Below are 27,016 nucleotides of genomic sequence, written 5' to 3' on the forward strand. Positions count from 1 at the left end.
GGGGGGTATCTAATTCTTTGTATGTTTTTGTAGATGGCCAAGCAATGCTTGAGTTTCAAAATGGTCATCGAGACACCAAACCTCCTTCGTGTGTGGTGGTACAATCTCAATGCATATCAAAAAAGAGAACTTTCCATTTATTTGGGTCATCTCCCGTCGATAATGAATCTCAAAGTTTGGCCTAAGTTCATTGAGGTGGTCACTTGATTTTGGGATGATGAGAGGATGGTGTTTCGCTTCGGAAATGACACCAACTATTGAAGAGATCAAAGATTGTCTAGACAATGTCGGAATGTGCCAGAAAAGGAGAAATCATCCAGATTATCACATTTTGCTACCAGATAAGCCGACCAGTAAAGAATTGAAGAACATGTTGTTACTGGTAAATGCAGACTGGCTAGATACGAGTATTTCGTTTGTGAAATTCTACGAACAATGGGGACACGAGAACTATTATAAGAATTTTCCAAATGAGTTTCTCAATCGCAATCGTTGGAGTCAAACTCAAACCTTAGTATTTACCGTATGCCTCTTAGGGACAATGGTATTCCCTCAGGATGGAGGGAACAAAATTGATACTCGAATTGTCATGGTAACTCACCCCATCTTTGAGGGTATTGGTAAAAAGGGACAAGTCAAGAAATACTTCAATCTGGCCCCGATCATTGTGGCTGACATTTATCGATCTTTGGGTCAATGCAAAAACGGGTTTCCATTTTTTCAAGGTTGTAATATCTTGCTACAGTGGTGGATGTCTAAACATCTAGTGAAGACATACGAGACTCAAAAGCAGAAATTGGCCGAACCACAAAAAGAAAGCCACCTCGACCATTACGAGTTCCATTTGAGCATCAACAGGTTCGAGATCCACAACACTAGGGAAGCATGGGCTAAAGTCTTCCACGACATAAAAGATGGAAACGTACAATAGATGTTTCAAGATTTCATGTCAGAAAAAATAGTTGTTCAGGGGGCTAAGTGTCTTTTCCAAATTCTTCCTGGCATTAGAGGGGTACGACCTTACAATCCTAGCAGGGTAATGCAACGGTTCGGCAGAAGACAAATTCTACCTTTCAAATGAGACACTAGTCGCTACGTCTTTGACTACAACGGGTGCGACAAGATACCTTACGCCAAGGATATTCGTCAATAATGGGCTGGACGGGTCAACCTAAAGGAGAGCATGACAGAAAATAGATATGAAGTCGGGTATATTGATGAATACAAAAAATGGTTGCAAGATGATCTACGTGGTACACTTGACCCGACGCCACGCACGGGCCGACAGATTGAAGATGTCCAAGTAAGGCTCCAACTCCAAGCCTACCACTTTCAACAGGAATGGGACCGAAGAGAGCAAGAGTTTCAACGTAGGGAGCAAGGATACCTGTGTAGGGAACAAGAGTTCCAGCATCGAGAATATGAAAGCCAAAGGACCTTAGCCTTTGCCACACAAGAGTTAGCTAACGCAAGAGCCTGCTTCTACGTTTTGATTCGAATTTGGATGATTAGCTTAACACTCTCCATGGTGTGTCGATGTCTTCCAAAGCTATGTTCGCCGAGCCGCATGTGATGACTAGCAAATTCCTCATTCGCGAAGAAGTAGAAAAAGCAAGAGGAGGAGCAGGTCCTTCAGCCTTTTAGTTGTCTTATTCCCCTGGGATTGATGTTCTTGTATTTGTCGTTTATCCCTTTCCTAAAAGATGTATCCCCTTTGTTGACTTTGTAATGAATTCTCCAATCATTTATGAATCTTATTTTGGGGGATGCAACAATTTGTTTTAAATAGCGCAATACATCCTTCAAATCGCTAGGCCTACCCCTGGGTAAAAGGGTCACATGCATGTTTAGGACGCGATATTTGTGTGATTTAACTATTTATGTGATATGTTGCTTTGAATGAGGACATTTTATCCCACTCATTTTTGAAAATTTTCTAAAATCTCCACAATTCTAAATACAAAGTCACTACCAAAATATCCGACCAAAATTCCATGAGTTTTGAGTTTCTCAACCAGAAATAAAATCTTACTACCAGATCCTAAAACATTACTCTATCATCTCAGGAAAGGTGAAACTGCTGCTACGATGGAAAAGGGAAAAAATGTCAAAGTGAAGATGACTGAAGAGAGTTTAAGGATGAAACTGCTTCAATTCAAACAAGAGATTCGAGAGATAGGAGAAAGAAGAATAGAAGTAGAACTAGCCACCGCAGCTACGCAAGCCAAAAGTGCAGTACTAGACGTGGAGTTAGTGGCTAAGATGGCAAGATATGCTATCATAAATGAAGAGATGACCGCTATGCGGAAGCAACGCGATGTCTTCAACAATGATATAGCCACGAGGCTCCAAAACCTACGTAGAAAATACTCCTTCTTCAACCAAGAGGCCAATGTCAGTAGTCCTGAAGGCACTGGACCTAAAACTGTTGAAGAAGATACCGAGGAGGAAATTGTCTATAGGCCTCCTTTCCAGGGACGGTGGAAAGAAGAGAATGAGAAAATCACTCTCGTAGCATATGAGTTTACCCCCCATGATTAATGCGACAATCAGAAGAAGAAGCTTTGATGAAGGCACCATCTGTCTTTTAGGAGCTTTATTGTATGTTTTTTCCTTTCATTGTAATCTTCAAGAAATGAATGAATGAAAATGAGAATTTCCTTTAGTATTCAAACTATGTAGGGCCTGAATTCTCCTTCAGAGATATGTAGGCAGCCTCTCAAGGCCCGACCTCTATCTTTTTCCCCTTTATTCTACAAGGAAACATTGAATTCACATCAACAGACGCCGAGAGATGCAGCAAAAAGACCTTAGCTCAACGCAATTCAACCTTTCTTTGTCACCAGCCTCAAAATAAAACGAGCAAATTCCTGCTCGTTCAAAAAATTGGTCCCCATTATTCGTGGATTAACATGTTCTCAAACGAAACAACTCTTATGTGTTTATATGTCTTTTATGTGATATCTTGCATTATTCATCCACAACTAATACTAATAGATTTGCCTTTGAGTTGTTTTTCTCTACAGGTAGTTAGAACTGATCTATGTTGATACACTGATCGATCATCCTTATTTCACCAGATCTAAAGGTCCTACAGATTCCTTCCTCAGTCAAAGTTCACACAAGGGAAAAGCAGCAATGGGTGATAACAACAAAAAACCCGGCCTTACTAATGTCGTAGTGGCTCAGCCCGCCCTTGTCGATCAGAATGAACTAATCCTGCAGTTGATGCAACAAATTGCTGAGATGAGGGTCGAGATGCAGAGAAAACAAGATTTGCCTCCTCCAATTTTTGTTGTCAACGCTTAACCAGGCGGAAGACCTCCAGCTCAAATTCCCCCTCCTAACATGGAACAAGCTCAAAACCCGCCTTCAAGTCCTGCTCGTAATCCCTCTATCATTGACCTTACCACCCAAAAACCTCATTACGCCTCAGCCTCTTATCAAACACCACCCTCTCCTCAAAATACCAACCTCCAAGCACCACTCCTTCCCCCAAATGCAAACCACTAAACTGGCATACCCCCTCACAGCCAAAACGCTAATAACCCACACACTTTCCTCCCTCACCAAAACCAATATACCAGCCCCCAGCCTTTCCCCCAAAACTATCACACCCCTTTAAATGGCCAGAGTCCCTCTATTGCTCCACCACTATCGCAAAAGGCCACTTTCCAAATATCGGTCTCCAACGAGCATGATGCCCATAGTTCAGAGCTCGACCACTATAAGGAAAATGAGAGAGAGTGGAGGTCAAGGAAGAGACCGCCAAGATAGATATGATGGAGGAAATTAGAAAAGCCATGAAGGAGTTGAACTGCATTCCCGAGGTTGTTGGGTTGAGTTACGAAGACCTGTGCATTCATTTGAATTTGGACCTCCCGGAAGGGTTCAAGGTGCCAAAATTTGACATCTTCGGAGGAATGGGGAACCCCTTAGCACACCTGAGGGCCTACTATGACCAACTTGTGGGAGTTGGGAGAGACGAAGCTTTGTTAATGTGGCTTTTTAGCCGCAGTCTGAACGAAGAGACTCTAGAATGGTTTACGTCTCATGAAACGAGACAGTGATCTAGCTGGAACGCTCTGGCTAAGGACTTCATCAAACGATTCGCCTACAATGTGGAGATCGTTCCCGATCGTTACTCCTTGGAGAAGATGAAACAGAAGTCGGTCGAAAGTTATAGATAATTTGCTATAGATGGCGAAAGGAGGCAGCTAGAGTTAGACCTCCTATGTTAGAAAAGGAAATTGTCGAAGTGTTTGTGCGGGTGTAAGAGCCCGAATATTATGACAGAATCATGTTGCTCGTTGGAGCAAAATTTTACTGAGATAGTCATGGTAGGTGAGACTATCGAAGATGGATTGAGAACTGGGAAGATTGTTCGTGTTGCTGCCTCGCCCGGATCTTCGGACCTGTTGAAGAAGAAAAAAGAGGATGTGTCATCTATCTCTTGTGAGGGAAAGAAAACCCCAAGGAAATCCTCGTCGTACCAAGGTCATTCTCGACCTTCAAAGAGTTTGTACCCGACTTATTATGCACAGGCTGATTACCAAAACACCCATCCCCCCAGTTATCAAAGTAGCCCTCCTCCTAGTTATCAAAACACTCCGTCCAAACGCTTCAAATTATCGTCAGATGCCTCCTCCGCAACAAGGCACTTACGATCCCACGTCCTAGATTCGAGAGGAAGCCTGTTAGAAATTTCACTCCGCTCATTAAAAGCCGAACAAAGCTATTTGAAAGATTAACTGCGGCAAAATATATTCATCCAGTGGGGCCCAAGTCGGTTGACACTAGCTCAAAGTTTTACAGAGCTGACCAGAGGTATGCATATCACTCCAATAGTGTTGGACATGATACTGAGGACTGTATCAACCTGAAGCATAAAATCCAAGACTTGATTGACCAAAACGTGGTCTCTCTTCAGACAGTCGCGCCCAATGTCAATAGTAATCCTTTGCCGAACCATGGAGGTGTCACTATCAATATGATAAAGACGGATGTCGATTGGTGCGTGATGAAGGCAATAGTTTCGATCACTCTTGATGAACTAGAAAAGGTTGTAGCCTCGTTAAGCATTAGAGAGAAGAAAGAGTTTGTGATACTGACACCCGAGAAGGTTGTTGCATTGGTGCTAAGAGTGACTCTTGCCCAACCAAAGTTTGTGATTGAAACCGCTGCCACTCAAGGCATGACTAGATCTGGTAGATGTTACACACCGAAAGAGTTGGCCCAAGGAGGGCAGAAAAAAGACCAAACAAAAAGGCTGATCAGTGAAGCCGAGGCCGAGAAGTTCTGGAAGAGAATGCAGCCGATAGATTATTCAATTGTGAAACATTTGGAGAAGACGCCGGCTCAGATCTCTGTGTGGGGCTTATTGATGAGTTCGCAATTGCACAGGCAGACTCTGATGAGGGCTTTGGATGATACTTATGTGCATGTGGGTACTAACAATGACAATTTAGTAGCCATGATAAACCAGGTCATTAGAGGACACCGAATCAGTTTTGTGACGAAGAGCTGCCCTTTGAAGGCAGGATGCACAACAAAGCTCTGCACGTCACCATCAAATGTCGAGACAGAGTTGTGAATCGTGTTTTGGTCGACGATCGGTTCAGTCTCAATATCTGCCCACTTTCGACTCTCAAGCAGCTGAAATTCAACTTGGGAAAGGTTCAACAAAACCAGATCAATGTGAGAGCTTTCGATGGAGTGCAGAGAGACACAATAGGGGCAGTAAACTTGGGAATTCAGATGGGTCCTACAGAGTAAAATGAGGAGTTCCAGGTGTTAGACATCTACACTAGTTACAACTTGCTTCTGGGAAGACCGTTTATCCATATGGCCGGGGTTGTGTCGTCTACCCTTCACCAACTGATAAAATTTGTTAGGAAGGACCAGGTATTGGTCATTCATGGTGAGGGGATTCATTCCTATGGGTATGCGCAAATCGTTGATGAGGTCTCTCGAGGTTGCGAGTTTTACACGGTGGAGCTGGTAAATGCCACTGGTGATGACTTGGCTCCACAACCTCATATGTCTGTCGTGTGCAAGATGATTGCTACTGTCATGCTCCAGAATGGTTTCGAACCAGGTTTCGGGTTGGGGAAGCATTCCCAAGGAATTGTCGAGCCTATTCAAGTTCCCGCCAGAAGAACAAAGTTTGGTTTGGAGTATATCCCCACAGATGCTAATGAAGCGGAGCTGAGGAACAAAAGTGTCGATTGGGTGCTTGCTAGACCAATGCCTCACTTGTACCAGTCTTTCCCAGTGCGGGAGCATGCCATCGACAGTGGTCTGGGGAAGGAATCTGGGGCATGTTCAAAGAAGTTAACGCAGTCATAGAGGATGAAGTTGGGACCTCAAGAATCTGTGATGCCGAGCCGGAGAAGCAGTTGCAGAATTGGACCTCCATGCCACTTTTGATCCCCCGTTCATTTTGGTAGAAAGGACGCGTATTTATGTTTTTTTTGAAAATCGGTGGTGATTCGGAAGAGGCCCGAGATCCACCATTTATGCAATTTTCTTTTATCGTTTGAGTCTTTTTAAATTCCTCTGTGATGTTTAAAAAGGCAAAATGACCCTTGGCCATGTCCAAAGTTTGTGCTTGTTTTTTTTTAAAACTTAAATGAAAGCCTCTTTTATCAAAAATTTATTTACTTATCTGTTTATATTTTACTTTCCTAACTTTGTTTGTTTATAATTTCAGTAATATTAATTTAGAACCTGCCAATGTCATGTCATGTCATGAACCGAGTGAACAAAATGTGGCAGGTGATGATGAGTGCGATGAGTGCGATGAGTATGAAGAAGGAAATGAGGTACCCGAACATGTAGCTGAAGAGTTTCGACAATTCGAGAATCAACACAAGACAAATTTGGAAGAAACCGAAATTGTGAATCTCGGAGATGAGGAATGTGTTAAAGAAGTGAGAATCAATGTCCATCTGACTGAAGCTCAAAGAAGAGACCTGGTTCGTTTGCTCAGAGAGTACATTGATGTGTTTGCCTGGTCTTACAGAGATATGCCAGGATTTAGTATGAATATGGTGTCCTATAAGTTGCCGATTAACCCAGATTTCAGTCCAGTAAACAAAAGACTCAGAAATTCAAGCCCGAGTTGAGTTTAAAGATCAAAGAGGAGATTACCAAACAGATCGAGGCTCAAGTAGTGGAAGTAACGCAATATTCGACTTGGTTAGCCAACGTTGTTCCGGTTGCCAAGAAGGACGGAAAAATCAAAATTTGTGTTGACTATAGAGATCTCAACAAAGCTAGCCCGAAGATAATTTTCCATTATCGAACATCCACATTCTCATTGATAAATGTGCTAAGTATGAGATGCAGTCATTTGTGGATTGTTATACGGGTTACCACCAGATCCTGATGGATAAAGAAGATGCAGAAAAGACAGCTTTCATTACGCCTTGGGGTGTATATCATTATTGGGTGATGCCTTTTGGTCTCAAGAATGTCGGCGCTACTTACATGAGGGCCATGACGACCATCTTTCACGATATGATTAACAAGGAGATCGAGGTGTATGTAGATGATGTCATAATCAAGTCCCGTGAGAGTTCGGATCACTTGACTCACTTGAGGAAATTCTTTGATCGCTTGCGTCGATACAATTTGAAGTTAAATCCCGTCAAATGTGCTTTTGGAGTGCCAGCTGGCAAGTTGTTGGGATTTATAGTCAGCAGGAGGGGCATTGAGCTTGACCCTTCCAAGAACAAGGCGATCCAAGAATTACCTCCTCCGAAGACCAAGAAAGAGGTGATGAGTTTTTTGGGAAGGTTGAACTACATCAGCCAGTTCATAGCTCAATCCACCGTGGTCTGTGAGCCTATCTTCAAGTTGTTGAAAAAAGATGCCCTGACTAAGTGGACCAGAGAATGTCAGACTGCTTTTGATGCCATCAAGACTTATTTGTCCAATCCACCGGTGTTGGTTCCTCCGCGAGAAGGAAACCTGTTGTTGCTATATTTGTCGGTCTCTAATAACACATCTGGATGCATGCTTGGTCAACATGATGAGACTGGGAAGAAGAAGCGAGTCATTTATTACTTGAGGAAAAAGTTCACTCCATATGAGGCTCGTTACACTCTTTTAGAGAGGACATGTTGTGCTCTGACCTGGATTGCTCAGAAGTTGAGACATTATTTGTCTTCTTATACCACATAGCTTATTTCCAGAATGGATCCGTTGAAGTATATTTTCCAGAAAGCGATGCCGACCGGGAAGTTGGCTAAATGGCAAATGTTGTTGAGTGAATTTGACATTGTGTATGTGACTCAGAAGGCGATAAAAGCACAAGCCTTAGCTGATCATCTTGCGGAGAATCCAGTTGATGAGGAGTATGAACCACTCAAGACCTATTTTCCTGATGAAGAAGTTTCATTTGTGGGTGAAGATATTTCTGAAGCATACCCTGGTTGGAGAGTGTTCTTTGATGAAGCGGCGAATCACCAAGGGAAAGGTATCAGAGCAGTCTTAGTGTCAGAATCTGGTCAGCATTATCCTATGGTGGCTAAACTTCGATTTGATTGCACGAACAACATGGCTGAATATGAAGCTTGCATCATCGGCTTGAAGATGGTCGTCGACATGAATGTTTATGAGCTTCTGGTTATTGGAGATTCAGATTTGTTAATTCACCATGTCCAAGGAGAATGGGCCGTGAAGAACCCGAAGATCACACCATACGTGCAGTATATACAGAAGTTGTGCAAAAGGTTCCGCAAGATTGAGTTCAGACACACTCCCAGGACACAGAATGAGTTAGCCGATGTTCTCGCCACCATTGCCTCGATGAGTAAACATCCAAATGCAAGTTATATTGATCCCGTTGATATAGAGGTAAAAGAGCAGTCTGTCCATTGTTCACACGTTGAAGCAGAACCAGATGATTTGCCTTGGTATTTTGACATCAAGAAGTATTTAGAGACCCGGACTTATCCTGAGAATGTAATGTTCAATCAGAAGAAGTCGATACGCCGTATGGCCCTCAATTTCTTTGCAAGTGGGGATATCTTTTATAGGAGGACTTCAGATTTAGGTCTTCTTAGATGTGTTGATGCTAGCGAAGCTGAGAAGCTTTTGGAACAGATACATGCTGGAGGTTGGGGTACTCACACGAATGGGCTCACTTTGGCGAGGAAGATCCTTCGAGCCAATTATTTTTGGATGACTATGGAGCATAATTGTTGCAAGTTTGTGCAGAAATGTCAAGTGCATGGTGATTTGATTCGAGTGCCGCCTCAGGAACTCAATGCTATGAGTTCGCCTTGGCCTTTCGTAGCTTGGGGCATGGATGCCATTGGTCCAATAGAGCCAGCCGTCTCTAACGGACACAGATTCATTTTGGTTGCCTTTGACTACTTCACCAAGTAGGTGGAAACAGCTTCGTATAAGTCAATGACCAAGAAGGTTATAGCTAATTTTTTTCGCAACAATTTGATATGTAAGTTTGGAGTGCCAGAATCTATCATTACTGATAATGGAGTGAATCTCAACAGTCATTTGATGAGAGAGATATGTGAACAATTCAAGATTACTCACCGAAACTCAACCGCCTATCGTCCCCAAATGAATGGAGCTGTAGAAGCCGCCAACAAGAACATAAAGAAGATTTTGAGGAAATGATTGATAATCGCAGAGGTTGGCATAAGATGTTGTTGTATGCTTTGTTGGGATATCGAACGACTATCAGAACATCAGTTGGAGCTACTCCATATTTGCTAGTATATGGAACAGAAGCGGTTATACCTGCATAAGTTGAAATACCTTCATTGAGAATCATCCAAGAAGCTGAATTAAGTGATGTTGAATGGGTTCTCAAGCGGATTGATCAGTTAGCAATGATTAATGATGAGAAGAGAATGGTGGTTGTTTGTCATGGACAACTGTATCAACAAAGAATGATTCGTGCTTTCCACAAGAAAGTACGATCAAAGATATTTGAGATTGGTCAGTTGGTTCTCAAATGCATTTTCCCTCATCAGGATGAGTACAAAGGGAAATTTGCACCAAATTGGCAAGGACCCTACATGATTCGCAAAGTATTATCTGGATGTGCCTTGGTCCTGTTCGAGATGGATGGCACCAAATGGCCAAAATTGATCAACTCAGTGCAGTCAAGAGATATTATGCGTGAAGTTTCAGTTTATATTTCTGTCGTTCCCTTGTAATCATTCAATTACTTGTCATCACTTTGTTTAGAATTTTATCCCTCTTGTAATGAACAACGTATGACCTGAATTCTCAAGAATGAGATACGTAGGCGGCCTATGTCGGCCTCGGTCACCCCTCTATCCCTTTTAAATTATTTTCTTTTGTAATGAACTACGTCTGACCTGAATTCTCAAGAATGAGATACATAGGTAGCCTATATCGGCCTCGACCACCCCTCTATCCCTTTTTAAATATTTTCTTTTGTATTTGAACTACGTTCAACTTGAATTCTTAAGAATGAGATACGTAGGCGGCCTATGTCGGTCTCGGTCGATTCTTTGCTTAAATTTTCTTATTTTTGTTAATCTTTGAGGGTGAACTACGTTTGACCTGATTCCTACCTCAACGGGATACGTAGGCGCCATAACGGCTCGGTCATATCTCTCGTAAGATTTCTATTTTCCTTAAAATAGAAATCGGGATAGAATTTTTTAGAGGGACTAAAAAATTCTCGAGAAGATCTTTTCAACAAGTCGAGACTAAATCAACATCGAGATTTGCAACTGGGACAGAATTTTTGAGAAGATCTCAAAAATTCCATGATTTGTTCAACCACAGTTGCGCCAAGACAGATAATTGGGACAGAAATTTTTGAGGAGGACCTCAAAAATTTTCAATAAGGTCCATCGAAAGTTTAGAGCAACTTTGAATACTTCCCAACAAATAATCGGATAGACCTCGAGACGTCAACTCCAAAGGCGTTCATTAGGCTCGACGTGACATGACACTTGATAGTGACCTTTTCCAAATACTACTTTTTGAAAATCTATTTGCCTTAAAACTTTTCCTCTATGTTTCAATTATGTTTTCCATAAAAATATTTTGTCTTATCTATCAAGATGCGGGAGATCGGGGAAATCAATCGAAGATAGCCAGACAAAGAGCAGACGACCGAAGGATCAACACAGATAAGTTCATTTTTAAACTAACAATTTTTTTGTGGATGCAAATTTATAAGCTTGCCTCAAGATCAGCATATTCCTCCATTCAATTAATATGGAGAAGTCAAAAGGGCGAAGAGCTCCCCCGAAATTGACAATTTTTATGTGGATGTAGAAAATATTTTATGTTTCTTATATCAAAGATTTGGGAATATGGATAACGTTATTTCGTTCAATTTCCAACAAAGCGAAGCCCATAATGAACATGCAATTATGTTCAGAGACGGAACAAATGAAAACCTCGAAGAGAGAAATTTTATTATTTCCGATCAACTAAAGATACCTGGAGGATGTTATTTGCATTATGTTATCAGATATAGTAATATTACTGCCCGGAGAGTCATTTATATCGTATCGTCGAATGAGATGATACCATTACTCTGAGGGTCATTTTTATTTGTATTGCCGATTGGGATGATATCGCCACCCAGAAAATCACATATGTTGCTCGGTGAAACATTATCTTTGCTTAGTACTAGGGAGGAATCAAGAGAAAGGAGTCATGCATAGCAAGAGAAAAGATTCATGCATCACGAGAAAAGATTCATGCATCGCGAGAAAAGGTTCATACATCGCAAGAAAAGATTCACGCATTGCAGGAGAAGATTCATGCATCGTGAGAAAAGATTCATGCATTGCAAGAGAAATGAGTCATGCATAGCAAGAGAAATGATTCATGCATCGCGAGAAAAGATTCATGCATCACGAGAAAAGATTCATGCATTGCAAGAGAAGATTAATGCATCGCGAGAAAAGATTCATGCATTGCAAAAGACGATTCATGCATTGCAAGAGAAGATTCACGCATCGCAAGAAAAAATTCATGTATCGTGAGAAAAGGTTCATGCATCGCGAGAAAAGGTTCATGCATCGCAAGAAAAGATTCATGCATTACAAGAGAAGATTCATGTATCGCGAGAAAAGATTCATGTATTGCAAGAGAAAAGATTCATGCATCGCGAGAAAAGATTCATGCATTGCAAGAGAAGATTCATGCATCGCAAGAAAAGATTTATGTATTGCAAGAAAAGATTCATGCATCGCGGGAAAAAGATTCATGCATCGCGGGAAAGAGATATGCATCCTGAGAAAAGAGTCATGCATTGCAAGAGAAAAGAGTCATGCATCGCAAGAGAAATGAGTCATGCATCGCGAGAGCAGGAGTTATGCATCGCAAGAGAAAGATTTACCTATCACAAAAAGATCAACAACGACTGCATCATTTCATTTGCAAGAACAAATATCCAGAGAGCCATCAATAACGACGTCAAGAGAACTATCTACATATTACATCAGCCTAATTTATTATTTCAACATCAAAGGAAGAGTACATTGAATATCATATTACAAATATGAGATACAAACTTTATTTGCTTTACGTCAAACTGGAGGAAGTTGATGTCAAATGCTCAAGGAGAGCAATTAAGTGTCAACATGGTAAAAGACACTATCTCCCCATTTAAATTCCATTTTATGCTAATGAGTTTTCTCTCAGTCATTTTCGAGAGCATCCCAAGAGGATGAATTCTCAAAGCAAACCACAGGTGTGGACGACATAAAAAAGGATACAGCACAACGTGAAACTTTTTCTTAGCAGCGAATTGAGACAAAGTCCAAAGAGGAGTGTGAAACTCTTAGGACGCGAGCAGAGGAACGTCATTCACCACAATCAAACCACACCCCTATCAGAAGGCATGTGGGTTTTTCTTTAGGTTTATCGATTCTAGTTTTGCCTACGGAAGTTTTTCGTTTTCACCGAAAATGGCTTTCCAATCAGAGTGACAATACACCACGAGTTTTGAAAATTATGTCCGTGTAAGTTCTCAATTATGGGTGTGAAGCGCGCCACATTTATGACTAAGAGGTTTCAAGCCTCCTTTTCATACTCGACTTATTTTGTCGCTCGTCCAGAACCAAAGGTTATCTTGCATAATAGATTTCCTTTTCAACCGATCGAGTCGAACTACAAGCAGCCTGATTCCCTGAGTTGAGGGATATGTAGGCGAAATCGGTGTTGAAACTCGACTGTATTCCATCGTTCGCTCTTAAAGCTTATTCTCGAGCATTCCAGTCTCTTCATAATCCGATATTGGGATGACTTTTGAATTTTTTCAAAATTCTGCGTCAAATCAAGCGTATCGAACTACAAGTAGCCTGAGTTCTTAAATAGCCTGAGATATGTAGAAAATCCATTTCCGAGGTTTGGCCATAATTCCAAAAATCCGTACCAAACCCCTTTTCCAAAAGATAAAGATATGGTCGATCAAAATTGGATTCGTCAATGTCATTTTCCTCGGATTTCTTGCATCAATCCAAGTAAAATGAGGGACAGTTGTTGACACGCAATTTTGACCTTCCTCGATAATAATTAATTTTGATCCTCCCCGACAATAATTTATTTCCGAGCTTCTTAATTTACAAACGATTTAGAATAATTAGCCTTATAAAATTTAAATAGTCTCAAGGTAATTTTAAGTAATTTCAAGCGATTTTTATAGTATTTTTTAATAATAAATATATTTCATGTAATTAATCGGCATGGCTTATGATTATTCGAAAATACTCTAAAATAAAGATTTTTTTTTATATTCTATTAGATTAGTTGGGTTTAAAGTATATTTATACTTTTAAGTTTATTAGTTTGTTTTGTTTTATTATGTTGATTCAAGAAACGTGTTTTTTTGTTAATTTACCTTAGTTTAAATTATGGTTAACTCTAAATTAATTAGTGTGTAATTAAGTTAATCATTTTATCTTGTTAAGATTAAAAAGTTCGTAAATTAATTATATTAATTCATCCTATGTGATTCCTAGCCGAATATTCTAAAATTAATTCTTTTGGGTTACCTCTTTAATCTGTGATTTCTAGCCGAATATTCTAAAATTAATTCTTTTGAGTTACCTCTTTAATCCGATTGGCCAAATTGTTAATTAATTTCTATTACAATTTTAGCCAAATCCCACCCTTTTCTTCAATCCATTCAAAAGATCAAAAATTGGACCACTTTTCAATCCAATTCGTAAATTCCCAGCCCACAAACTCGGCAATTCCAAAAGACCCATCCAAATACCAACCCACTTCAATAATAATACACAACAACACCAAGAGTCATACCCTACGACCCTATACTCGTCTTTTTCACGCAACCCGACCCAAACGACCCCTGTACGTCTTCTTCCTCCATACGCATCAGTCCGGCAAACCCAGGAAAAGACGCTACTATGAAGGCGTCGACATCAGCCGCCCTTACATCCCCTTTTTGCGGAATTCAGCTTTTTCCTATCCCCTTTACTTGCTTCGAAAATAGCAGAAGAAATTCAAATTTTTGTTTGAATTGCCCAACGGATTTCCCTCCTAAATCGCTCAATCTTTCCCTATAAATAGTTCTCCATGCTCCAAGGATGAGGACGATGATTTTCAGCTTGGTTTGAGTGATAGACATTTTAAACTTAAGAATTTTATATCTTGCTTTCTGATTCTAAGTGTCGAGAAGATCGACGGTTGGATTTTCTTAGCTTAGTGTTCGTATTTAGATTTCATAGTAGAAGTGTCGTTGTTCTCAACTCATTTGTCGTTGTCTCACTGCTCACGGAAATGTAACCTTTTCATCTCGTTTATCCTTACTTAATATCTGCGAGATTGTGAAATCTTTATTTCTGTTTGGCTGCCGTTGTTCGGATGAGGAATTTGTTTTTATGTCAATCAATGGCCTAGCTAGTTTTAATAGGGTTCTTATCAGTAGTGTAGTGATGTTCTTGCTAATCTACTCGACGCTATTCGTATTCGTTCAAATCTTAAATTCTTGCATAAGTTTCATGTGCTCTACTTTTGGTTTAAGCTTTTCAAAGTAACACCCCACCCTTATTTCTCGTCTTCCTTTTTGAATGATGCGAGTCATGTTTTGCTTTCTTCAACTTGTTTACAGGTCGTTTGAGCCCCCTTTGTATCTCTTTTCGTATTGATACTCTGCTTGAAGTTTTTTTTTTTAAAAAAAAAAAAACTGTTAATCATTGGAAGTTCAGTTAATGTAAAGTGTAGGATTTTATCTTGTTTTCACATTTCAACATATCTTGTTCTTGTTCTCTTCCCAGTTTGCTGTTTATTTTCTCTTTTCAAACTGCCTCAGCATATTGACTTGTTCAGATCTCCAATCTCTCTAAGTGTTCTGAAATCTCTTCTTGTGGGTAAAATTTGAGCTCTTGAAATGTGTCAAGCGTAGTATATGTTTTCTGTCTTGTTTGGCTGCTAAAATTATTAAGAGGACTCCTAAATAGCATGATCTTAATCACTATTTCGCTACTCTTCGTATGGAATTTAATTTTTTTGTCATTAGTCGCTTGCTTTGATAGAATATAAGGCCACAACTTCTCATGAGTATTGGGTGTATGATTCCTTGCGTAATAACACTAGTTTCTTAAGCGGCAACGGTTTACTTCGGCTAAAAAGTGGGCTGTTTTAATTAGATCTTGATAAAAGTTTTGATTCATCAACTCATGTTTAAATCACATCATGTTTATCTCTATAGTTTGTGTCATTGGTTGTAAAAGAATGTAACAAGTTCCACTTCTTTTAATATATTTTACTTGAAGGCGAGATAACCATTGCGCGGACTATAGGATTTAAGTGAGAATCATTAGTATCGAATACTATGCGTCTAAGTTTACTTTGGATTTGACAATATGATTGTGTCTACGTGCTATATTCATGGACCTACTCCCAATTTTTAGCAATTTGTTTGTTGTTACTGATTTGTATGAAGAGTCATTGTAAATGTGTGAATTTTAGTCGTGATCATTAGCATATGTATCATATGTCTATTACTACCTACAAGTGACAGTTAGGAGTTTTTTTAAAGCCCCACTTAGATTTATCTTCTTTGTTAGTTTGAACTAGGTCCCTTTTCCCTCCCTTCTTTCTGTTGTTTGTTTCTTTGATTTGGAAGATATCAAAGTCTAGATTTCTCATACATGTATGCTTATAGTTAAGTCCTTGTTAAGAGAGTAGCATGGATATTATTATTATTATTTTATTTTATTTTCTCATTCCATGCCTTAAAGTTCCCATATTTTGTATCTTTCTTTACTAAGAGCATTGGTACGTGTTGTTACATTATAAACTTGATTTATTATACTTATTAAAGTAGTATAAGCTTAAATGAATGTTCATTCAACACATTTCCATATTATTCAAATACTGATTCATCTTTTCTTTGTTGGGTTATAACTCACACAATGAGTTCTTTGGGACTCCTCCCTTGCATATCCTTGAGTTGTTCCGAGGTATCCTTATATTTGTAATAAAAGAGCAGCTGAAATAGGTTCTCGGAAAGCTGAAAATGGTCTGTATACATGTTGTATACAACAGTATACACTGATATACCAGTTCGGTGCAACAAACATGTGGCCAGAAACGAAAACATAGGTTGGAGGCGCTAAAGAGGACTGTATACAGTTGTTATATGGTTCAATATACAGGAAAATGGGCCAAGACACGATCCGTATACAGCAGTATACACCTGGTGTATACACAGGGTTTCAAGGGTAGAAATAGAGTTGAAGCCCAAATCAATTGCAGCAGGCCAAGAAAGGCCCAAATCCTTTTTTTCCTTTGCTCTTAAATTGTATATAATTGTGATTATTGATTGTTGTTGTTTGTTAACTCTAACCTTAAAATTATTAATTAACTTAATTAGATTCCCCAAAAGATGAGTTACTTCTTTGTGTTGGTTTGTTTTTAATACATCTTTTTTTTATTCATCTATTTTATTTATCAAGTAGCCGATCAATTTTTTTATATTTAATTAAGTTAAACCTTTTGTTCTTAAATAAAATTAAATATGTTCTTTAATGGTTTTAACTTAATCACATTTACTTATTTTTAAAATTGTTTTCAAGTTAAAGTATTTTTCTCAAATAAACTTGGAAAATGTTAGTCAACTTTTTCAATCAATTAAAAAAAAAAATACATACTTGGTCATTTTCTCAAAAGGTTAGTCAAAACTTTTATTCCTCAATTAATTTTAAATGGTTTCAATGTTCAAACCAATTTGGTTTAAATTATTATTAAAAAAATAAAATAAAAAAATAAGTCAAATAAATTCTAATTAATCTAGTTTTATTAAAATTCTAATCACTTGTATTTCGAGTCAAATGTTCCATTTTGGATCCCTTTCTCTAAAAAAAATAATATAATATAAAATGTGTCATTTATTTAATCATTTTCTTAAAATTAATCAAATATTATAAATTGTTATTTTTATGTTAAATCATTTTCCCAAAGAATTAGTCAAAAAAATTATTTTTGTCAAGTCGTAGGATAACCGCAGGTTAGCGGCTACTTTAAGTGCTAATACCTTCTTAGAGTAGAAATAAGAACTTCTTACCCATTTTCTCTAAATTTTTAAAGGTTTATCTGTTAAAGCCCTTTTAAATTAACTTATCTTAATTTCTTTAAAAAATTAAGTGGCGACTCCTTTCTAAGTATATTTCTCAAATTGTTTTATACTTAAAACATTTCAAAAGTAACTTTTCTAAAGATAGGAAAATTACGGCACAACAATCGGTTTGGTTTGATTTTCCAGTTTGGATCGGTTTTTATCCAAATTGTGAATACCCCTAGTTTTAATGCATGTAATAGAATGGTTAAAGACACAATTGTCCCTTATAACCATTTTTTACATCTTTTTCATCATAATTATGAAGGGTATATTTGTAAATAAAACTTTTTATGCAATGCATGTTATTTTTAATGCACCAAATCAAACAATACATAAAAAATAATCTATCTATAATTAATGCAAACATTACTAATATAAGCACTACTAATATACTTTATTTAGCATTATTTTTATATACTCTACCAAATTAACCTTTACAAATATCATTAACTAGCTCGACAATCACAAGAGGAGGAAATAATTAAATTACCTTCTTTTGGATCAGTGATCATTTCTTGTCCATAAGCAGAGAAACATGTTGAAAGAGTCGCAACCAGTAATATTATTGCCTTCTCTCTTCTGCCTCTTTCCATCTTTAAATATTTTTAAGCCAAAAAAAAAAATAGGTTAGTTTTTAGAGATGAATTAAAGATTTAAAGTTAAAAGGACTTCGAATTCTCCTTTTTAGTTATAGGATTTTCTTGATAAACTTTAGTTATAAGATTTGCCATTTGATATTTATATACTACATTTAAGGATTACAAATATAGAATCTAATTAGGAAAAGGCTATTACATTTATCCAAATCCATGCACAATATCTTGTACAAAATTTAATTTCCAAAAGTAAATTATTGAATCACTTACCAGAAACCTTAAAGAGATTGAGGAAAATAGTAGAATGTTTGCATAATTGGTAGGAAAATAGTAGTACCATTTTAAACTTAGGTGAGAGTTGATCATAATGAGTTCAAGTTCTTTACTAGAATTGATTTTCCATAGGATCATTCAAATAATACTTATTATTGCAAAAAGTATTGTTATATTCTTCTTCTATAAAGATATTGAAATTAAAAACAGTATAACATTTTTAAAAAATTATGTAGTGTCGTAATCTTCTTGTAAACTGATAATGTTAATTTCAAGAAAATATAAGAAAATCAGCACAAGGTTTAATTATAACCTTTTTTTTTTTTTGTTATTTTTCATTCTTGATAGTGTCTTTCATTCATTCCTTTTATCTTCCTTTATAGAGAATTTTTGGATTTCAAAAAAGATATAAAGAGAAAGGAAAATGAGAGTAATTGTAAAAGTATCACTTGTAAAATACTGAAAGCAAAAAATATAATTTTAGTGTCTTTGATGTATTTTATAAAACAAACTATTTAAAATCAAACCACATGAAATCACCATATCTCAGAGTGAAAGAGAAGTAGCTATTGATTTCAACTCTGATTTAGATTTTTTCTTTTCTTTTTTAAAATCCTTAATCAGACCCATTTAAAAAATATATTCCTACATGAAAAAAAAATATAAAAAACAATAGAAATGTTATACAAAAATATTTCTATTATTTTTGTATAATATATCCAAATTGGTATTCTCTCTCACACATATATATACTGATTTAAATTTTACTAAAGTTTCATGAAGAATTTAAAAGGATAATAATTAACATTTGCACGGACACAAACACTTTAATTTGTGTGAGAAAAAAGCGAGAGAATTATTATAATATATGTCAATATCATCTTCAGATTAAGGAAAAATTCACCTACAACAAAAAATTGAAGATTTCTTCAAAATAAAATAACTTAAATCTGATTAACAAATTCATGCACAATCAACCTACAAAAAAAAAAAAAAAACAACAAATCAAAAATTAATTAAATAGGAAATAAAAACAGAAAAGAGTAATAAACAATTGATATTACAATTTTTAGTATTTCTAATTGGGAAAGGTCTCAGATACATATCTAAAACACAAAATTTACCTAAAATCAAGAAAATAAGAAAGGGCAGACTAAGAAAGCTGGAATTTGAAAAAAAAATGAATAGATAAAGGAAAAATGGGGAAATTTATTGAAGGAATCAAGTATTTGTGTGGACTTCATGCTATGACTCTTCATTATCAATTTATTACGATCAATTATTGCCTTCAAAATCAGGTGACTATACTCATTAAATGGCCAGAAAAGTATTGAAAACATTTCTAAATTCGACGTGAATTATTAATCTAGTTTCTATTCCTGATTTTCTGAATTACTAGTAGCCTTAAAAATACTTTTTACTTGACTAACTGAATTTAAATACACCACAATCTTGCAATACGAGTGAAATACGCCCCTAAAATCTCGCGAAGTTTAATTTAAGGGTGCTTTTAACACTTTTCTCGAATTTTTATTAAGAGTCACATTCTCCTATAAAAGTATTACGATGGTATTGTGACACTCTTCTAGCTTATTAATAAGTTTTTAGTATTTTGTTTTAGTGGTTACATCGCTTTTGTTAATTTAAAATTAATTACTTAGCTGAACTTGGTACGTTAAGGAAAGAAATGCACGATGTTTATTATAATATGATAAATTGGTATAGAGATTGGACTGATGTTGTCCAGTTATGTCTATTATTTGTTAATTGATAAAAGGACACAGAGAAATAGAAACTATTATTGTTAAGTTTTAGATTGGTAAGTACTAATAACTAAGCTAAGATTGTCTTAAATTTTTTAAAGCATTTAGACACATAATTTAAGATGTTTAATGTCACGTTGTATAATACGTAGGTATGTTTTTACTAGTAAAAGTAGCACCTTCATTATGGGATGGATATTGACTATTCTATTTATAGGTCAATACTAGTCTAATTTCCAGTTTGGTGATACTAGTTAAAGCGGCTCCAATTTCAATGTATTGTGTCTTCACTTGTATTTTAAAAGAGAAAAAGGAGGAAAAAAGGAACGGAATTAAAAAGGAGGAAAAGGCGTTAAATCTGATTAAACCCAGGAGTACTGCCCAATAAGAAAAGAAGAAAAGGGAACTTCCAAATTAAGACAGTGGGTAACAAAAATAATCTTTTAGATCTGCAGCAATCTTAGTTGTGGTGCGCCAGAAGAAGCTAAAAGTTGTTCAAATATGGCGAATCAAGGCATTGATGCTTCATCGGGCTCAATCACTCATGTAATCTTTGACATGGACGGGCTTCTTCTAGGTATCAATATGTCACTTGCATTTTGCTCTCCTATTCTCTTTTCTTTGCTTTAGTTTATTTCACAAATCTGAATGAACTGAGAATGCAATGCCACCCTCTTTTGTGACTCAACTGGTAATGTGCTCGTGGGAATTGCCTATGGGTAGAGTAGAGTTTCTCAAGGATTGATGTAATCTTGGTATGCAATCGGTTGCTAAAATTGTTCTTTGGATGTTGTAGAATTTCTGATCATTTGGGAATTGGGAGTGAAATTCGAAATTTGAGTGTTATGTGTTCTACCCTTGTTGTTCTTCGGAGGAGATGAATGAGTATGCTAGTGTACTATTGATTGAAAGTGAAGAGTTAGTATTGAAAACAATAGTATTAATAATACAATAAGTAAATGGAGGTAGTTAAAGGAAGTTAGTTACAGGCTGTCAGTACTGTTGAGTTTGTTAGAAACAGAATTACAACACATTTTACATGGAGCTTCTTAGTTAGTTAGAGGTACTTTCTATACGATTGTATCATCTATATAAGGAGCCTTCTTCTTCAGTTATAGACATAAAAAAAAAGTGTGCAATACTAAATCAGTTCTTCTCCTTTATACTTTCATCCATGGAAGATTGACTTCCATGGATCCTACTGCATAATTACAAAGTTTTCTATGGTATCAGAGCAGCGAGACTGGGATCTTCTCAGCTACGTATAGTCGACATCAGATCGTCATCTACTCTTCGCAATGACTGAATTAACAGTCGCAACTCTTGAACACAGTCATCCACTTTACCTTCAAGCTTCAGATATGCCTGGTGCATCTCTCATTGCAACAAAACTCACAGGTCCCGAAAATTATGGCCTATGGAGTAGATCGTTACGTCTTGCACTGTTGGTGAAAAACAAGCTTGGTTTTGTGGATGGAACTTGCCTAAAAAGCTCATTCAAAGGGGATTTAGCAACTCAATGGGAAAGGTGTAATGCTGTAGTGTTGTCTTGGATAAGCAGCACTGTGGCTTCAGAATTGCTCACCTCCATAGTTTATGCTTCAAATGCCAAACGTGTGTGGGATGACTTCAAAGAGAAATCAAATCTCACTAGAGTGTATCAACTCTGGGCAGAGGTATCCTCCCTGAAACAAGGTACTGATTCTGTTACAGTTTATTTTTCGAAATTGAGGGATCTATGGGGATGAATTAGATGTGTTAGTTCCCTCACCTCTATGTAGTTGTGATGAAGCTAAACCATACATAGAACATCTAAGTCAACAGAGGTTATTGATGTTTCTAATGGGCTTGAATGAGTCCTACAGTCATGTGAGGAGTGATCTGTTACTTAAAACTGTGGTGCCTACTGTCAATCAAGCATATGCTACAGTAGTGCAAGAAGAGAGTCAGAGGTTACTAGGTGTGGTGGACATTAACAAGGAGCCTTTCACCATGCTAGTCAACAGAAGACAAAATTTCAAAGGGAAGAAATTGTTAGATGTAGCATGTGATCATTGTGGTTACAGGAATCACTTGAGTAAGGACTGCTACAGGATCATTGGTTATCCTGCTGATTTCAAGAGTAAAAGGAAGCAACTACCTGCTTATCCACAAGGGAGCAATAGTGCCTATCCTCATCCTCAAGGCAACACTGGCTATAGAACAGCTAACACAATGCAAAATGCTGATCATGGTGTCAAGTCATATGCTAACTATGCTGTCAATGAGGTGCAAGGACATGGATTTCAGCTTACTGAGGAGGAGTTCAATCATGTCCAGAATATGAGACATAACACAAGAACAGGCCTTACAGACACTGGAGATGCTGGACAGTGCAAGGCTAATCTAGCAGGTAATGTATCTCTGACTCCTCCCATTTATGAGCATACTTGGATCATTGATTCAGGGGCAACTCATCACATTGTCTCTTCTGAAGATCTTCTAGTTACAAGGAGTTATGTAGGTAGTCAGAGAACTAGCACTGTTCAATTGCCCACAGGTAATAGGGCTTACATTAAGGGAACTGGCAGCTCATTAGTTTTGGGGAACTACAAGGTGGATGATGTTCTACATGTCCCAGACTTCAAGTTCAACTTGTTGTCAGTGGCAAAATTAACCAAGGATCTCTTGTGTAGTGTTAGTTTCTTCCCTAACTTCTGTGTGTTGCAGGCCCTCTCCAATGGGAAGGTGATTGGGATTGGTAGAGAACATGAAGGACTATATCTTCTGAAAGACACAACAAAGGCAGTAGTCAGGGCAGGTTCTGCTGTTAAGAATGACAATTTCACTCTGTGGCATTTGAGGCTTGGACATCCTTCCTTTCATGCTATGCAACATATATCTTCCATTAGCCTTCCTTCTTTTGCTCATACATGTTGTCATATATGTCCACAAGCCAAACAAAGTAGGCCTAAATTTCCAGTTAGCTTACATAGTTCTAGTGCTGTATTTCAGTTGATACATGTTGATGTATGGGGTCCCTATAAAACCCCAACTTATGACAGAAAATTGTACTTTGTGACTGTAGTAGATGATTACAGTAGATTTACTTGGGCTTGCCTGATTCAATCAAAGGCTGAGGTTTTTTCTGTATTAAAAAATTTTCTGATAATGGTGAACACTCAGTTTGATGCTAAAGTGAAAGTACTGAGGTCTGATAATGGTACTGAATTCTTGAACTCCAATTGTAGAGAATTATTTGCTTCTCTTGGAATTGTGCATCAAACTTCCTGTGCATACACACCCCAACAAAATGGGGTGGTTGAAAGGAAACATAGACATATATTGAACACTGCTAGGGCCTTAAGGTTGCAATCTAATATGCCTATTACTTATTGGGGTCACTGTATTAAGACAGCAGTTTATCTAATCAACAAAATTCCCTCAGCAGTATTACAAGGAAGGTCCCCTCATGAGCTATTGTATGGCACTAAACCTTCACTAGAACACCTCAGGGTGTTTGGTTGTCTTTGTTTCACTTCTGTTTTGCCCAGGTCTGATAAATTTGCTGCCAAAGCTAGTAAAGGAGTATTGATGGGGTATGCAGAAACACAAAAGGGATATAGAGTTCTTGATTTAGAGACTCACTCTTTTCACATTAGTAGAGATGTTACATTTGTAGAAAGCAACTTCCCTTTTCAGACCAAATCTCAAATGGAACTTGCTCCTCCTGATCAACTTGTGACTTCATACATACCACTTGTTTATCCTGTCACTGCTACACATTCAGCTGAGTCTATAGTTCCCACACAAGAAGAGGAGTTCAGTGATGCTTCTGATGACAGTCCTACTCCAGCTTCAGAACAGGATGAAGACATGCCAGGATCAACAGTTTCCAGGCCAACTATTGAAGAAGGCACTGATATGCTGCCTAATGTGGTACATTCTGAGCCTATTTCTACAAGACCATGTAGGTCCAGTAAGCCTCCTATTTGGCACAAGGACTATGTAGTCCCAACTTCTTCCAAACAAGCTCACAATACATGCCTTTATCCCATCAGTAACTATGTTGCTTGTTCCAGATTGAATGGCTCTTACATGTCATTCTTAGCCTCTCTTTCTACTATATCTGAGCCTAATTCATTCAAAGAAGCTTCAAAGTATCCAGAGTGGATAGCTGCAATGCAAGATGAAATCACAGCTTTAGAACTCAACAAAACTTGGGCTATAGTGGATCTACCACCTGACAAAAAGGCCATTGGGTCTAAATGGGTGTACAAAGTGAAACTTCAAGCCAATGGTGAAGTTGAAAGGTACAAAGCACGATTGGTAGCCAAGGGTTACAATCAACAAGAGGGACTTGATTACCATGAAACCTTTTCACCTGTAGCAAAAATGGTCACTGTTAGGACTGTTATCAGTGTGGCTGCTTCACACAACTGGACTCTACATCAAATGGATGTCCACAATGCATTCTTACAAGGTGATCTGGTTGAGGATGTGTACATGGAGATGCCTCAAGGTTTTCAGAGGCAGGGGGAATACAAAGTATGCAAACTACTTAAATCTCTTTATGGTTTAAAACAAGCTTCCCGGCAGTGGAATTTGAAACTTACTGAAGTACTATTTGCTACTGGTTACTCACAAAGTGCATATGATCACTCTCTTTTCACAAAAAGAGATGGTCAAGATATAGCTGTGATTCTTATATATGTGGATGATCTTTTGTTAACAGGCAGTAGTGATAAGCTAATACAAGAGTTAAAAGATTCCCTTCACAGCAAGTTCAAAATGAAGGATCTTGGTAAGCTTAAATATTTCCTTGGCATTGAAGTATTGAGGTCCAGAACTGGTATACTGCTAAACCAGAGGAAATATGCTCTTGAGCTGATTTCAGATACTGGTCTTAGTGGGGCAAAACCTGTAACTACACCTCTAGAGGCAAACACTAAGCTCACTACAGTTGAATATGATAAACTAACTGGAGTAACTGATGATTCTATGCTCAAGGACATCACAAGCTATCAAAGATTAGTGGGGAGATTGTTGTATTTAACTATCACTAGGCCGGATATTAGCTTTGCTGTTCAAGTTTTGTCACAATTCATGCAGCAACCCAAGGTATCACACTGGGAAGCAGCTCTAAGGCTAGTTAGATACATCAAAGGTAGCCCTGGACAAGGCATATTGTTAAGTAGTAAAAGGAGTCTAGAACTTGAGGCATTCTGTGACTCCGACTGGGCAGCTTGTCCCAACACCAGAAAGTCTGTAACTGGGTATATGGTGAAGCTGGGAGATTCTCTTATATCTTGGAAATCCAAAAAACAACACACAGTGAGCAGAAGCTCAGCAGAAGCAGAGTACAGGAGTATGGCAGGGGCTGTTGCAGAAATCATTTGGCTGGTAGGAGTGTTGAAAGAATTGAATGTTGTCATTACAACGCCTGTGAAACTACATTGTGACAGTAAAGCAGCATTACAAATTGCAGCTAATCCTATTTTTCATGAAAGGACCAAACATATTGAGATTGATTGTCACTTTATAAGGGAGAGAATCAAGAATGGTTTGATATTGCCTACTTATGTTAACACCAAACAGCAACCAGCTGATCTACTCACAAAGGGCCTAGGTGCAGCTGCTCATAACATGTTGTTATCCAAGCTTGGAGTCTTCAACCTATACTCAGACTAAAGCTTGAGGGGGAATATTGAAAACAATAGTATTAATAATACAATAAGTAAATGGAGGTAGTTAAAGGAAGTTAGTTACAGGCTGTCAGTACTGTTGAGTTTGTTAGAAACAGAATTACAACACATTTTACATGGAGCTTCTTAGTTAGTTAGAGGTACTTTCTATACGATTGTATCATCTATATAAGGAGCCTTCTTCTTCAGTTGTAGACATAAAAAAAAGTGTGCAATACTAAATCAGTTCTTCTCCTTTATACTTTCATCCATGGAAGATTGACTTCCATGGATCCTACTGCATAATTACAAAGTTTTCAGTTAGAATACTTTAACTTTTGATGTTATACCTTGAAAGCAGTGTCAGCTTTAGGATTTGTAAAGATAGGGTGGGGAACTCATATATTAGAAAAGGCGACAGCCACTGAAGTAATCATTTTCATTTTAGAAAATCATTTTGAAGGGTGAAATAGCATTCTTGGAAGTTGGTTGGGCACGTGCAGTGTGCCAAAATGAAAAAAACTGAGCTGCTGCTTGAAGGAATTATCCGACTTGGAATTTGAAGTTGCCTTTGCTAGTGATGCCAAAAGTTGTCAATTATAGTTGATAGGTGAACAAATGCATAATTCTGGTCTCGTTAAGTGAGTCCCTGTGGGCTGTGACCATTAGACCATCTCTTTTGATGTATTCTGTTATGCTTTTCTTTATAGATAGACTATGCCACTCCACATTCCAGTAGAGATGGTATGATGAGTGTTGTATTCTGTTATGCTTTTCTTTATAGATAGACTATGCCACTCCACATTCCAGTAGAGATGGTCTGATGAGTGTGTTCCTCATGCACATGTACACGTTTGTATGTCTATATCTTTCTGATGTAACATCACATATCTGGCGCACAAGGTACTCAAGAACTAAGACATTTCTCACATATCAAAGAAAACGCAGTGCATTTCTTAGTCTTTTGATTATCTTTTTCCCTAATCAAGAGGAATTAAGAGTAAATTACAGAGACTTGGTGGTTCTGAAACATGTCACTATAGCAGAGAATTGCGTTCTTTCTATAAACAGTATAAGTTCTTTGACTATATATTCCCCTAATTAAAA

At 37.7% G+C, this 27,016-nt stretch overlaps 2 protein-coding genes across 4 annotated transcripts in view; one reads left to right on the plus strand and one right to left on the minus strand.

Annotated features, from left to right (window-relative positions):
• LOC102603791 (probable LRR receptor-like serine/threonine-protein kinase At1g06840) overlaps positions 1–19,655 on the minus strand; it is a 45,982-nt gene extending 26,327 nt beyond the window's left edge. For 2 of the 3 annotated variants that reach the window (XM_015314932.1, XM_006360562.2), the window contains exons 1-3: positions 19,608–19,655; positions 19,392–19,461; positions 18,105–18,207 (exon numbers count right to left, since the gene is read on the minus strand). In XM_015314932.1, the coding sequence (XP_015170418.1) occupies positions 18,105–18,207 (103 nt within the window). In that variant the 5' untranslated portion in view covers positions 19,392–19,461; positions 19,608–19,655. Of the gene's footprint in view, positions 1–18,104; positions 18,208–19,387; positions 19,462–19,607 lie in introns of all 3 variants that reach the window. The other variant, XM_015314931.1, reaches the window with a different exon arrangement.
• Positions 19,656–20,501: 846 nt separating this feature from the next.
• Positions 20,502–27,016, plus strand: part of LOC102605815 ((DL)-glycerol-3-phosphatase 2-like) — an 18,125-nt gene continuing 11,610 nt past the window's right edge. Inside the window, exon 1 of the mRNA XM_006360567.2 lies at positions 20,502–20,823. Within this exon, the coding sequence (XP_006360629.1) occupies positions 20,748–20,823 (76 nt within the window). The 5' untranslated portion in view covers positions 20,502–20,747. The remainder of the gene's footprint in view (positions 20,824–27,016) is intronic.

This window comes from Solanum tuberosum, unplaced genomic scaffold (assembly GCF_000226075.1).
Source record: "Solanum tuberosum cultivar DM 1-3 516 R44 unplaced genomic scaffold, SolTub_3.0 scf00325, whole genome shotgun sequence".
NCBI lineage: Eukaryota > Viridiplantae > Streptophyta > Magnoliopsida > Solanales > Solanaceae > Solanum > Solanum tuberosum.